This window comes from Odontesthes bonariensis, chromosome 2, assembly GCF_027942865.1.
Source record: "Odontesthes bonariensis isolate fOdoBon6 chromosome 2, fOdoBon6.hap1, whole genome shotgun sequence".
NCBI lineage: Eukaryota > Metazoa > Chordata > Actinopteri > Atheriniformes > Atherinopsidae > Odontesthes > Odontesthes bonariensis.
This window is the reverse complement of record NC_134507.1, coordinates 21,094,080-21,107,776: the sequence shown is the minus strand read 5'-3', so window position 1 is coordinate 21,107,776 and position 13,697 is coordinate 21,094,080. Positions and strand designations below refer to the sequence as shown.

Here is a 13,697-nt window from a genome sequence, read left to right as displayed (position 1 = left end):
ACTCTGATTGGTGGACTGCGACACACGTGACCGTTGAAGCAGTAGGGGGGAGGAGGGAGGAGCCACTGTAGGAATGTGTGAGGAGAGCACGCTTTCATGGAAATTATGGGAATAGTGTACCATATAAGGACTCACACGCACTCACAATGCAACACAATGATCTAATATAATAATGACTTTATGCATACTGAATGAATCCTTCATTTGTTCGCACACAGTACCTTTAAACACATTAGGCCCACATGTAAATGTATCTGTATCTGTGTACAAACGGAGGCGTGAATGATTTTCCTTTTCTGCTGTGCACATATATCGAGTAGTGAAGGAGGGACTCGCATGATAGGAAAGGATGGATAGGCAGGCATGGAGGAGGAGTGAGAAGGGAGGGGGCGGTCAGAGCTGCGCATCTGTACAAGCGGAGGAGAGGGAGGAAGGAAGGAGAGAGAGACGAACAGGTCAGGATGAGGACCGCGGCAGCAGCAACGCACAAATCGACACTGGGATGGGAAAAGCCAAACGGGGCTCCAAGGGAAACCGACGAGGCATGAAAGACAGGGCTCGGGAGACGTGCTGTATCGCTCCAATATGGAGGCATAGCGACAGTGGCATGCGTTAAAGGGAGATCATCTCATTGTAGCCTAGCAGCATCATCATCATCATCATCCGTCCGTTCAACCTGAACGGAGAGGAGGAGAGAGGAAGGGAGATGGGCTCCCAGGTCGTGCAGACCCTGCGACAGGGAGTCTGGGCATCTCTGACCGGGGGCTGGTTCCACGACCCGGACCAGAACAAATTCAACAACTCATGCCACCTCTATCTGTGGATATTTCTCCTGATGTTGCCCCTGTCTCTCCATCTGGTGAGTTTTCACTGGGGGAACATGACGTTCAAGGCCGCGAAGGTGGTGTGAGGTGTACAGTAGGTAACATTTGTATTCATGCGCTCTACTCTACGTTGGGTAAACAACAGAAGGTTGCTCAGCAATATTCTGATAGTATTCTGATGTGGTTGCTGCTGTGAGATATACAAGGCTAGAAGACAGGGGTACTGTCGCAGTATTTTCCCCGCATGCAGCGGGGGAACGCATGGCTGCTCCTGGATGTGTCAGTGGTGGAGCCAGAAAGCGTAAAATTGTGGTTAAATGCGTTCTTGTCATGGGCTTTGAGATGGGTGCAATACAGGCTGGATCAGTCCCAGTGACAATCTGACAATCTGTTTGTAGGAACACTTCTTGACTTCACTTCTCTGGGCAACTCCAATTGAATCATGTAGTTCTATTCATGAGAGTCCTCTTTTCACACAGAAGGAAGGTTGCATGAATGTGGAGCTGCTGCCAAAGGTCAGATAGATACAGCAGATGTGACAATGTGTGTTGTTGGCAGTGTGAGTTCATATAACCTCTAAATATGCCATTGGTGAATAAAAGTTATTGAGCCAGAATAACAGTTTCTAATGTGTGAGTGACACTTCTGACATTTGAAGCGTTTTGCCACTATATGAAACGAAAACATCTTGTAATTTCCCTGGAAAACACACCAAGCTCTCCTAGACAGATGTCTCTCATTTTGAGTTTATTTGCATTTTTTCTCTCTCTAAAACTCACTGCCAGCCCCAGCTGGATGATTAAAGAAGGTCGAGGATTGATGAAACGATAGCATAGATGCTCCCAGGCTGTAAATTTAGGCCGTAAAATCTGCTCCTGCAGACGTCTAAAACTGCCAGAACTCTCCTCAGAAAAGTGTGACTCATGTAACAGCATGCTGCAGATGCTTTGTCTGTAATCCTCCTGTTTTTTGCTTTGAGCTACCCTTCCCTTTGGGATCGGTTAACTTCAATAATCCACCAATACATCAAATCATCTGGTTGACCGAGCTTGGAATAAACTCTACTGTAGAGATGGGTCGTCAGGAGATGCTGCAGACCCTGATTAGAACCCGACAAAGCTTTTTTCTTCTCTCCACAGGCCCTGCCACCTACAACCGTGGCTTTGAGCATCTATTGCACCTCCATCACCATCTTCTTCATCCTCATCAAGCTGGCTAACTACCGGCTACACCTGATGTTCGATGAGGGCGAGGCAGTGGTCCGCAACAGCCTCTCTGACCTCAGCAAGGCTCAGGAGAAAAAGAGTAATGCCTCGGACTCCTGCCTGCCCGCCAGCATCAGGTGAGGATACAGTCAGAGGGATCAGTCAGAAGTAGTTGAAAACTATCTATTTATATTCAACAAAGTAGTGTTTCTGCTCCGTGCGTCTCAAACTGCTGCTCTGACAGATCAGTCATTACAAAAACTAGGCTAGAGGGCTAAATCCCTGATGATACAATTTAATTATTAACGTGGAACAGTAATGCCAGTAATAGGTGTAACTAACCCTTTTTTAGCCTTTATTCTCCCTCTGTAACTGTCTATTTGACTTCCTTTTAGATCAGATTGGTTTGATGATCGAGTGGGATACAGACTCCTCACTCAACTTTATTTCAAATGTCTATAAGCTTTCATTCAGTTTCATTTAACTGAGATGAATCAACAAGTCCAGGAACAAGCATTTTTACTTCTTCAATATATCTTTACATTTGTTTTCTTGTGTAAAACAACATTAAGCTCGAAACAAAGATCTCACAAAGTCCTCTCAAAGTGATGTATCATTTCAATTTTCCCCCATTTTTTTCATCTTTATTTATTAGGAAGAGCAGCACAGTCCCCGACAGTGTTGCCATGACGACTTTGGCTCGGAAGCGTCCCAGTTCAGTGATCCAGGTGACAGTGAAACAGACCGAAACCGACCCAGGACTGATCGGAGTGGTGAGTGAGGATTTCATAATGGACAATGGGAAAACGCTGTGTCTGATCTGCACTGTGTTTGTATTTCAACCAGGACTTTTCTCTCCTCTTCCACACAGGACTGTTCAAAGTCAGACGAGGTGAAAACTGTTGAAGGTATTGCCGATGTTTTATTTGATTATATGATTTAAGTATAAAATGTGATTATATATTCGATTAAAATGGATATTTTTGCTTTAGATTCAACTAAATTCATCTAACCTTTTGTTAATAGCCCTGTTTATTTGCCTTGTACTTTAATTTATTTGGATTTATGCTTCTCTATGCAAAGAAGAGCAGCTTGAACTTTCTAAAGTGCATTAGACTAATGTAAGAGCAACTTTTAGGCTGCCTTAGCACAACAAAGCCCTCCAACGTGTCCGAGCCAACGTATTAAGCAACGTTCTTTAGCAGCATCACTTTAAATGGGGGTTTTAGAGGCTATATGCAAAGGAACAAATAAACTGCTCTGTCTTCTAGTTTTATACTCAATCTAAGGTTCAGTTATGGTTACTGCTACTAACAATTACAAACATGACACCATGTTCTAACACTGAATACCCAGAGGTAAGCAGGTAGCACACAACTAGACCTTTGGGATAAGATTGACTGATCAAAATTTTGGAAATGGTTCGACTCATGTCGATAAACATGCTAACATGTCACCTTGGTGGCATTCATCATTAGAACATCCATTTCGGTTTTGTTATCTTGTGTGTTGACCCAGCTGGGATAAATCAATAAGCTGACATTGGTCAACTTTGTCCTCAAGTTCTGTGTGAGGTTGCTATTTACCTTTTGGTTTTCAACTTTGGAATTATACGATTTAGGCTTAGCCAGAAAACAAATATGATAGCACAGTGAAAGCACTTCCTTTTAAGGATTTAAGAGATCATGCATAAAAGAAAAATGTTAACTTCCTTTTATTCAATATGAAGTCAGCATTACTGGTTACTTAAAAAATAATAATTAAAAAGGGGAATGGATGGATTTATTGATAGTTTGTAAGATTAGAAGACTGAAAGGGTTTGATTAGCTGAACGTTTGCCCAGTGTAAATTCAAACAATGCTTGATATTAATCATTCAGCTGTACCTTAGTTCAGGAAAATACAAAGTCAGAGTTTTTAGTGTAGCATTCAGCCAGTTAGACAGTTGGAAGAACAGCTTCATAAAAAAATGTAGATTTTCTAAGAATTTCAAGCTTTGAGATTGTTTTTAAAGCTTACAGAGTTTTCAGTGAATGACGGATATTGATGCCCAGTCATTTTGTAAGGTTGGCACAGTAGTTCTCTTGTGATATGTGAATACTTTTAGTTTTTGCTGGGATACAGGAACATGTAACGATGAGTTTCTAAGATTTAAATCAGCTCATGATGATTACTGGCAGATCTATTTGTAGATCAGAGATGATGTAAGAAGACAGAAATGATGGATCTTAGGGGTGATATTTTTGAAGCAAATGGAAATATCTATGGGCTAAAAATATTTCTCATTTACTGCATCTGGACTGATTCATCTCTGTCACCAGTGGCTTTTATTCAACAGTAGTTGGACAGGAAGGTGGATAGATGCAGCAAAGGCCTACAAGCCGGGACTCAAACTGGGCCAGGCTGCAGTGATAACTTTCAATCTGTGTACATCTCATCCCAACATGTAAACTGATTTTGTATGGATTTATTTTGGAACAGGGAGAACAGTGGAATGACAGCTAACATGTAGAAACATTTTTATTATCCTATTAGACATGCATAAGAGTGAAACACAGAGCAGTTTTTAGAAAGATGATTTTTACAGGATGTTAAAGTGGCTCTGAGTGTGGAATTAGAGAATAAAAACAGGAGGTACAAATGCAGCAGAGCTTACAGTTAAACATTTTCTGTAACTTTCACCCTGTACTAATAGTAAGTGAGGCTTTTACACACATGTCCTGCTTAGTGTTTTGTCAGGGTCAGTCTCCTCTGGAAGCAAACTCTGTTCCTCGTCCCCAATGCACTCGATTGCTTCTTAGACAATCTGAACTGACAACTTCCTTTATTTCTGCAAACACATCATTGTTGTAAATATGCTCAGACAACGAGCCAGTTAGCCTGCCAAGACCAGCTGACTGCTTCCAGTAAATTTATGACCTAATGCGCTGGTGATTACTCAGACCAAAGTCAGCTGATCAAAAAAAAAAGGGATATAATCAAACTGCAAACAAATTTGCATCAAATGATTGCACATTTGTAAAAAAAAAAAAAATGTAGTATTGGAGATTCTGCACACATCTGTTTTATCTTTGAAAATACTGCTTTAAATGCGTGTGTTTTCACTGCAGTCATGTAAAAGACTCACAACATTTCCATGGAAGGGATTTTAGGACTGAAGGGATTTTATTATTATGTATTATTAATGAAATCAACAAATATAATCTTCTTTTGACACCAGGACAGTGTGAGACTGCTGCAGAGGAGCAGCCTGTGGAGGGAAGCACGCACCCAAGCCCCGATCCTTCTCCGGATGATCTCTCCAGCCCCAATCCAGACCAGGGTGCCCCACTGCTGCAGGCCCAGCAGAGGCCCACATCCCAAGCAGAAAGGGAAGAGTTGAGTGTCCGATCTGCTAGTGAGACGGGGAAAATGGACGGGGAAATAACCGAAAATGGAGCTGTGAACGAAGGAGTGGACATTCAGAGCTCTTTGCCAGAGAAAGGCGGAGACCAGTCCGAGCTTGACAGGATGGTAGAGAAAGACTCGGAGCTGGAGAGAATAGAGGAAAAAGACTTTGAGGATAAAGAGACTGAAGACAGGGAGACCGCTGATGAAGGTTTGCCATCGTCCAAGGGAAGTGAAGATGAGAGTGAGGAGGGCAGTGAGGGGCAAAAAGAGACCTCAGATGCCAATAACAACTCAGTGGACACTCCAAAGGAAGACCGGGATGAGTTAATTGACATCCCAGAACCTCCTTCCCAGGTGGGCCCTGCTCACACATGAGTGGTTTAAATGTGAAAAGTGTTTTCATAAAAGCATTTAATTATATTGTGATTTGTTTGTACATAATGAGCAGACCTCTTCCCTCCGCTGTTGTGTTGTGTCTTAGGCCGAGCCAGTGGAGGAGCCATACTGTTCTGATGAGATTGAGGTGGTTTTGGTCGATAACTCCAGCCCCGGTCCTTTGTCAGCCCACCTGGACGACAGCGACACAGTCAAAATCATCATCACTATGAGCTGTGATCCTCGGACTGCGGCTCAGTTGGAGGAGAGCGTCAAGCAGAGCCTTCTGGAGAATGCGCAGGTCAGACAGAATGATTTTCAGTTATTTATTTTCCCCATGAAATGCTTTCACCATCCAAACAGGACACACAGAACTTTATTTTCACCGAGTAGCTTCATTGTACTTAGAAAATATAAACCAATGTATAATTTGATGCCTGCAACACGCACAAAATAGTTTGGAGTGAGGCAAAGAAAGACCAAAAAGTTAATAGAATATACAAGTAACAATGTTCTGTAAGAGTCTAGCATCAAGAGATTAACTGGTGACAGGTGAGGGTGTCAGGATTAGGCATAAAAGGAGCATGTACCAAAGATTTTCCATGCAAGAAGGGGTCGCGCTTCACCACTTTATGCTGAACTTAAAATATATATCTACATTGTTATCTACATAATATTGTTAAAAGATTCAGGGAATCCAGGGAAACCACATGGTTGGATGGACATGACCTTCAAGCCCTCAGGCGGCACATTAGAGACAATCATGCCATCATGATCAAAAAATAAAAACTTGGGCTCAGAAGTACCTTGGAAAATCCTTTTCACTCAACACAGTTCAGCGATGCATCCAGAATTGTAACCAGAGACAAAAAGGAAGCACAACACAGCTGAGGTTTCTGGATATGAGCTCACCTCAGAGGGCCAGAATGATAGTAGACAGATGTTCTGAGGTCAGATGAGTCAATATTTCAGCTGCCTTCTGGAAAGACTGACACTTGCCAATATTTGCCCAAAATGGGAAAGACCAACCAGGCGGGTATCAAAGAAAGGTATAATATTCCTGTTTGTGATGGTATGGGGGTGCATCAGTGCCCGAGGTACGGGCACATGTTCATGCAGAGGTGACATCTTTTCCTGGGAGCTCAACTGGACACATCTTCTTGTTGTTAGTGCTGTATAAAAGCTGTACACCAGCATGGCTTCACAGACACAGAGTGCGTTTGCTTGACTGGCCCCCCTGCGGCCTAGATCTGTCTCCTTCTGAAAATATACTGTTCATCATAAAGAGCAGAATCAGAAATAATAGATGTATCTTTTTTCGATGTACTTTTTTCAAACTTGTGAGAAAATCTGATGATGTTTTACACATATTTATACAGAATTTTTTTTAAGATATCATAGGATTCACACACTTTCAGGCATCACTGAGTATAAACAGTACATTACTGTGGTACTCTGCTGCTGAGTCTAGATGTTAAATGCTGTTACCTCTTGCCTGATAAGAGATCAATTGTACATTGGAGTGGGAATTTGATCCTCTTTCTTCTTGCCAATGGACACAACAAATACCAAACAGACTACAGTGTGTTTTAATGAGAAAAACCTTGTCTGTCTTCCAGTCCAATACTGCTGGTGGCAGATTGCTCTTAAATAAAGCACAGACTTATGTTGGTGGTGTCGTTACATTTAAAGATAAGTGCATGTGACATGTCTGTGTGTGTCTGCTCTGAAAGGCCCAGAAGGATGCGGGGGAATGTCACATTAAGATCCCCGTCATCACCTTCGACTCGCCTGAGGAAGAGAAGGAGGAGCCTGAGGAGGGAGAGGAAACGACCGGCTCGGAGGAAAACCACACACCGAAACTGCAGAAGACCACAAGCCAAAGTGAAGAGTTTCACTTATGTAGGGAAACAACCAGCTCTGAGTCCACCACACTGGGGTGTCCAGATCAGGAGCATCATGGGTTGCAGATGACCACTGATAGCACGCCGAGCCCACAGCTGACAAATGATAACAGCTCGTCAGGCATCGACATCCACTCCCAACCAGATGACACAGACCCTCTGGAACCTAACACAGATTCACGAGGATTCCTGCGTCTGCCGCAAACTGTGGGCCGCTACGGACCCGGAGGAAGGACCCACATCCGAGGTCTGAGCATGGACAGCGGGAAAGATGCTGTCTTGCTTTCAGATCGCTCACATAACGCAGTATGTTGAACTATTTCTGTTTCTCTGTCCCTGTAATCACCAGCCATGTGCAATATAAACTCCCAGATATTCTACTTTTGTCAGACCACCATGACCAGCTCCAAATCAGACCTGGAGGCAAAGGAGGGCCAGATTCCAAATGAATCCAACTTCTTGGAGTTTGTGTCCCTGTTGGGGTCCCTCAGTACGAGAGGGGGAAGTGCCAGCACAAAGGAAGAGGTGGAGCAAGTGAACACAGAGAAACTGAATGCTGAAAACGAAGGTGAATTTATGTAAACATGTCAAAGATCAGAGCTGTACATATGTAAGGTCATATATGATTACAGTGTCAGCCTTGGTTTATTTTTGTTCTTGGTGCATGGCTTATATGGCTGGATTGGTGTGTCAATTATAGTTTATTAGATGATAAGGATTGTCATTTATATGTCACTACTGTATGAACATGCAAACTGTTCTCATCTAGATCCACCACTTGCTGGTGTTGTGATTAGAACAGCCAAAATGGTACGTTTGACACAGTGCTGCACAGTGCTAAAATGCCAAAAGCCCTTTCTATTGGGTTTATTACTGCTATTCTTCAGAAATTCTTGAGCTCAGTGATTTGATGATTCCTCCACCTGCTGGGAAAAAAAACAATATCTTTGACACATTTCAATCTGGCTTCAGTCAAAATCACTGCACTGAAAGTGTGTGCTAAAACTGACCAGTGACACCACATGAGTGCTGATAAGGGTGAATATTCTACACCTGAATTATCTACAGCATTAGACACCACTGATAACTCTTCATATCTGTCTGACACACATTTCAATATTCATATCAAGGGTGTCTTCTTTGGTTCCTCTCGTATATGAAGTCCCACATGGGTTGATCCTCAAGCCTACCTTGTTGTCATTATTTATGTTACATCGTGGCCGTTTCCTTAGCTCCATCACCAGTGTGTTTTATCATTTTTACACGGATGACATACAGTTTTATGTTTCAGTCAGACCAAATAGTCTAAATAACCTCATTAATATTCATGACTTGTCTTGCCTCTGTTACAATTTGAATGTCTCAAAATGACCTCCATCTGGACTCTGAGGTCCTTGTGATCGATCCTGGTTGTTTTATTAAAGGTCAGTTACTATATTGGCCTCCTCGCTGGCAACATTAGAAAATGAATCTGGTGGCAACGGAACATACTTTTCTGTTACATTTTGAGAGTACCTTGATATTTTCTCATTTAGACTACTTTAACCCCCTCTTTAAATGGATTACTTGGTGCTCTGCACCCTGCCTTCACTTGGTCCAGAATATAGCAGCCAGGCTGCTAATGAAAAATACCTTACTGTCCCACATCACATCACCCCATCCCTTCTTTGGCCACCGGGAAAATTCAGAATAGAAATGCAGAGCCCCTTTTCCAGTGGAAACTTTGGAACGGCATTCCTTATTCACATGATTACGACAAGAGCTATTTATAAAGTATATATAGATATAGATCATATATAAAGTTGGTCTTTTCATGAATACTTTGTATTTGATTGAACATTTAATCTAATCTCTGATTTGATACATGTGTGCTTATGTATGTATGCAAGTATGTGTATTTATATATTGATGCAGTTCAACCTGAAAAGCACATAATTCTTAAATGTGCAATATGAATGAATTATCAATATTAATAGCAGCACATTGTAGTCATTTGCTCTGCTCGTGGTGTCAAATCATTTAGTAGTATTAGTCTTAATCTTGTCGAGAGGATTACATTTTAAGTACAGAAATAAACAGCAAATCAAAAAAACGCAATTCTGTTTGATCTTTTCTCAGAAAATCAGAGTGCAGCTCCTGGACCGGATGAGACGAAAACAGATACCAACACTGACAACAAGTCTCAGAGACCAAAACCACCTACCAGTCTACCAACCAACACCCTCCAGGCTATGCCACCCACACACATCCCCATAGTCTCTCCTGACAGGTAGGTGTGCCTGTAGAATGATTTTTTTAGTGAAAACATGCAGCTGAATTTAAACGCACACAATTAGAGCACTATCAGATTTACACCTCCAGCGACCAGGATTTCCAGATGAATTTGTTTCCCGTCTGCAGCCCACAGACAGACAGAGAAAAGGATCCAGACTACGATTCCCTGCCCTCGCAAACATCTCAGTCTGAGAGCTCCATGCTGCAGGTCATATGCAGACCTGAGGCTACCAACAAAGAAGAAGCCTACACCTTCCATACTGTGCACAGTAAGCAGCCAGTCATGTTTGCTTTATTCGCACTGCCTCATTCTTCCACTGGTTCTTAGAAAAAAGACGATTTTTGTGCAGCAGTCAAACCAACAGTCATGTGGTCAGAGACGACAACAGTTTGTGCTGTAGTTGTCTGTCACTGTGCTCTGATAGTATTTAGATCAACAGCAACACAGTGTGTATGGGAGGCACTGACAGCAGCTGACGGCTTCACTTTATCAGCAGCTCAAAAGGCTCGTAGGATAAATAACATTTCCCTGGACTAGCTCCAAGATGTTCAGCTTTTCAGCTGTTTGACTGTAAAGCTAAAGGAATCCCCCATGATCAGTTATTGCACTTCTTCAAACAGAAAATGCCTGACAAGCTTTATGCCTCCGTTTGTCTCGTCAGGAGAGAGGCCTCGGAAGCTGTATGCAGAGAGAGCGCTCAACCTGCCGCTAGGAGCAGAGCTCATCACAGGCAACATGTGGTATGCTGTCAAATCATATCACACTCCTTTCCTCACCGTCTCCATCATTGTCTTGACTATGCTTTCCTATCTGTTGGTGTAGTTTCCCTGTATTCCCCAACTTATTCTCAACTTATCTTAAAGTCAAATTTTCCATCTTCCCTTAAAGTACCATCTCTGCCTGTGCGATCAGGTTAATTCTACATGTCAACATCAGCCTGCTCTGTCTGTGTGCACCTTCAGTGATCTGCTGTCAACCTCTTCCAACTCGGAGGGTCAGGAAGGCGTGGCAGGTGGTAATACCGACTGCCCTTTCCAGCGGCGCATCATCCACGCGCACAGGCTGCGGCCACGAAGGACCCATCCTGAGGTCTTCCAGGTGTCCATCTGCTTTCTTTTTCTTTTTTCTTTTCCTCTGTGCCAACACCATCCACAATCTACAAAACCTGATATGCAAAGTTGTTCCTCCAGTATCAGTTTCATTTACAAAGAAAAAAAAGACAACACAATAGTCTTGTTGATCACTTTGTCATCTACTCAATTAACTATTCAAAAAAACAGAAACTTTGACTATTTCTGCTTCAAATATGGACTAAAGATACACAAATGACAAAATATGTTTCCTCTTGCTACATCAGCCCACCATAAAACTGAATCAGAGTTTTCTGCCTGTCACACTGTGACCGACTTGACATAAATATGAGTCCCTGCAGCTGTTGGAAACAGATCACTCCTGATTCAGAGCAGCAGAGGTGTCACTAGCTGTGCAAAACTGTTATAGAAGCTCCTACCACACAGACTCTGCTGAGTTATGCTTTTAATTCCGTATCATTGCACTTGACTTCCTGCATGTGTAAATGGTTTGTGTTTGTGTGTGGCAGGAGGAGGACTCTTTGGATGAGTCGTCAGAGACTTCCACCCAGGAGAAGCCGTCCAGGAAAATTTATTACAAACTCCAACTGTTTCCCGGGAAGTGGATCAACATTTTGTACGACCGACTCACCCTGCTTGCGCTTTTGGACAGGTAACACTCAAAACTGGCCTGGAGATGCTTTCCAGTGCTGAAATTCATACTGTAACGATACAGTAAAGTTTAAATATAGGTTTTATTCAAATTTGTTGATTTTGCATGATTCTCTCAAAAGCATTTTTTGCATCTATGTTAATGTGCTGTGGTCGCTTTAGTTAATGATTTGTGACAATTAGTGACCTGTCTTCCTCATTAGTGAGCAGGTTATGAGCCTAATGACCCTCTGAAGGTGCCGCTGTGATTCGTCTTTCTGCCTTTGCTTGTGCTGTCTCTTATAAAGAAACCAGGGCGTTCTGGAGAATCTGGTTGCAGTCTTCATGGCCTTCCTGGTGTCCTTTCTGGGTTTTGTGCTTCTCAACCATGGCTGCTTTAAAGACTTCTGGGTCTTCCAGTTCTGCCTGGTCATTGCCAGCTGCCAGTATTCCCTACTGAAGGTAAACCTGTGTAGAGGGTTGAGGATGCATGATGTTTGCTATAGTTTAGAGCTGTTCTAGTCTTCCGCAGCTGTGTGAATAAACGGTATACTGTTGAGCTTTTTCGCCAAACTGTGAAGGTAAATCAGAACCAAAGAAAATCCCCTCTGGACTAAGCTGATTTGTATTTAAGAATTTAACTAAAATGTGTATTACTGTGGCCTTATGTCGAGTAAAAACAGTTCTTTTATGCTGGCTAAACTGGGCTGTTTTAATCTGTTTCCCTGTTACTTGACTCGTGATGACTCAATGCTGGCTTTGTTTTTCTAGAGTGTTCAGCCAGATGCAGCTTCACCAACACATGTGAGTTGGTGTCTTTTGTTACTGAAATATTACAAACCACCTGTTTTGATTGCTCTTCCTCTTTACCTCTTTACTGTTGCATTTTAAGCACATAACCGAAATGTTTATGATTGGATTTATTGCCCTGTGATGGAATTAAGAGTGAACCTCTGTGTGTCTCCAGGGTCACAACCAGCTGGTTGCCTACAGCCGAGCGGCCTACTTCTGTATTTTCTGTGCACTGATCTGGCTGCTGGAGCAGCTGCTGAGGATGAAGGACCTGCCCGTCTTCCCCCTGTATGGAGTTTCCATCGTCTGCTATGATGTGCTGCACTTCTTACGAGACCTGTTGGTTGGTGAGGAAGGATGCATACGTATAATGTAATACGAAGATGCACAGATCTTTGTTTCAGACGGTTCTTTAGTTTCTTTAGTCCTCATTTACTTTTCTGTTTAAAAAAAAAAAACGATTTATGAGATTCAGCTTTTATCTACATTTTACACAGCGTCTCAGCTTTCTTGCCGTTGAGGTTGTCTTAATCCATGACAAATACTGAGAAATGTATTTTGTGCATTAAACAGGTTTTACCTACTTCTTCCCGGTTACCTTCCTGGTGGGCTTTTTCCCTCAGATCAACACCTTCACCATCTACCTGCTGGAGCAGATTGACATGCACTTCTTTGGAGGAACAGGTTGATTGAGCTATTTCGATCTTTTGATTTCAGAAATATTTTTAAAGATGAATCCAGGTCTTTTCCAGATTTCTTCCACTGAAAATAGTTTTTTTTTTTAGCTATTTTTGTGGATTTGGGGCGCTGCTTTGATGCTTGAGTGTGTTATCTGCGAATATATGTGATGTTTAAAGCCCCTAAAAAACCTAGCTTCATCTCTTCAAAAGGTTTTTTGTCTATAACAGTAGGAATTCAGTATACCTTGAGATGTTGTTCGTCAAGAGTTTAACACTTAAAAGCCCAGTTAACACGCCTCACCAAGATTTTAAGGGTGACCAAACCACTGCATTTGCCATCAGATTATGTGCGATGTGCTGCTAAATCGTTACTGGTGCATGAAAGCAGTTTGACTGAAAATCACGTGATTGTATATGAAATCGCAACCCAAAGCTAAAGCAGACTCATTAGATAAGTTTACAGGCCTTAACTGCAACTGTGTTTCCAAAGAAAGTTGGTGTAAGTTTGTGTAAAATGTCAAACTAATGCAAT

The 13,697-nt window shown here is 42.3% G+C and overlaps 1 protein-coding gene across 1 annotated transcript in view; it reads left to right on the top strand.

Moving 5' to 3' along the window:
- Positions 1–430: 430 nt before the first annotated feature.
- pcnx2 (pecanex 2) overlaps positions 431–13,697 on the top strand; it is a 32,064-nt gene continuing 18,797 nt past the window's right edge. Inside the window, exons 1-17 of the mRNA XM_075478775.1 lie at positions 431–859; positions 1,964–2,166; positions 2,685–2,802; positions 2,901–2,937; positions 5,249–5,772; positions 5,900–6,094; positions 7,527–8,003; positions 8,088–8,265; positions 9,816–9,966; positions 10,098–10,240; positions 10,634–10,712; positions 10,935–11,070; positions 11,573–11,715; positions 12,002–12,155; positions 12,465–12,497; positions 12,661–12,832; positions 13,059–13,169. Coding sequence (XP_075334890.1) covers positions 707–859; positions 1,964–2,166; positions 2,685–2,802; positions 2,901–2,937; positions 5,249–5,772; positions 5,900–6,094; positions 7,527–8,003; positions 8,088–8,265; positions 9,816–9,966; positions 10,098–10,240; positions 10,634–10,712; positions 10,935–11,070; positions 11,573–11,715; positions 12,002–12,155; positions 12,465–12,497; positions 12,661–12,832; positions 13,059–13,169 — 3,007 coding nt within the window. The 5' untranslated portion in view covers positions 431–706. The remainder of the gene's footprint in view (positions 860–1,963; positions 2,167–2,684; positions 2,803–2,900; positions 2,938–5,248; positions 5,773–5,899; positions 6,095–7,526; positions 8,004–8,087; positions 8,266–9,815; positions 9,967–10,097; positions 10,241–10,633; positions 10,713–10,934; positions 11,071–11,572; positions 11,716–12,001; positions 12,156–12,464; positions 12,498–12,660; positions 12,833–13,058; positions 13,170–13,697) is intronic.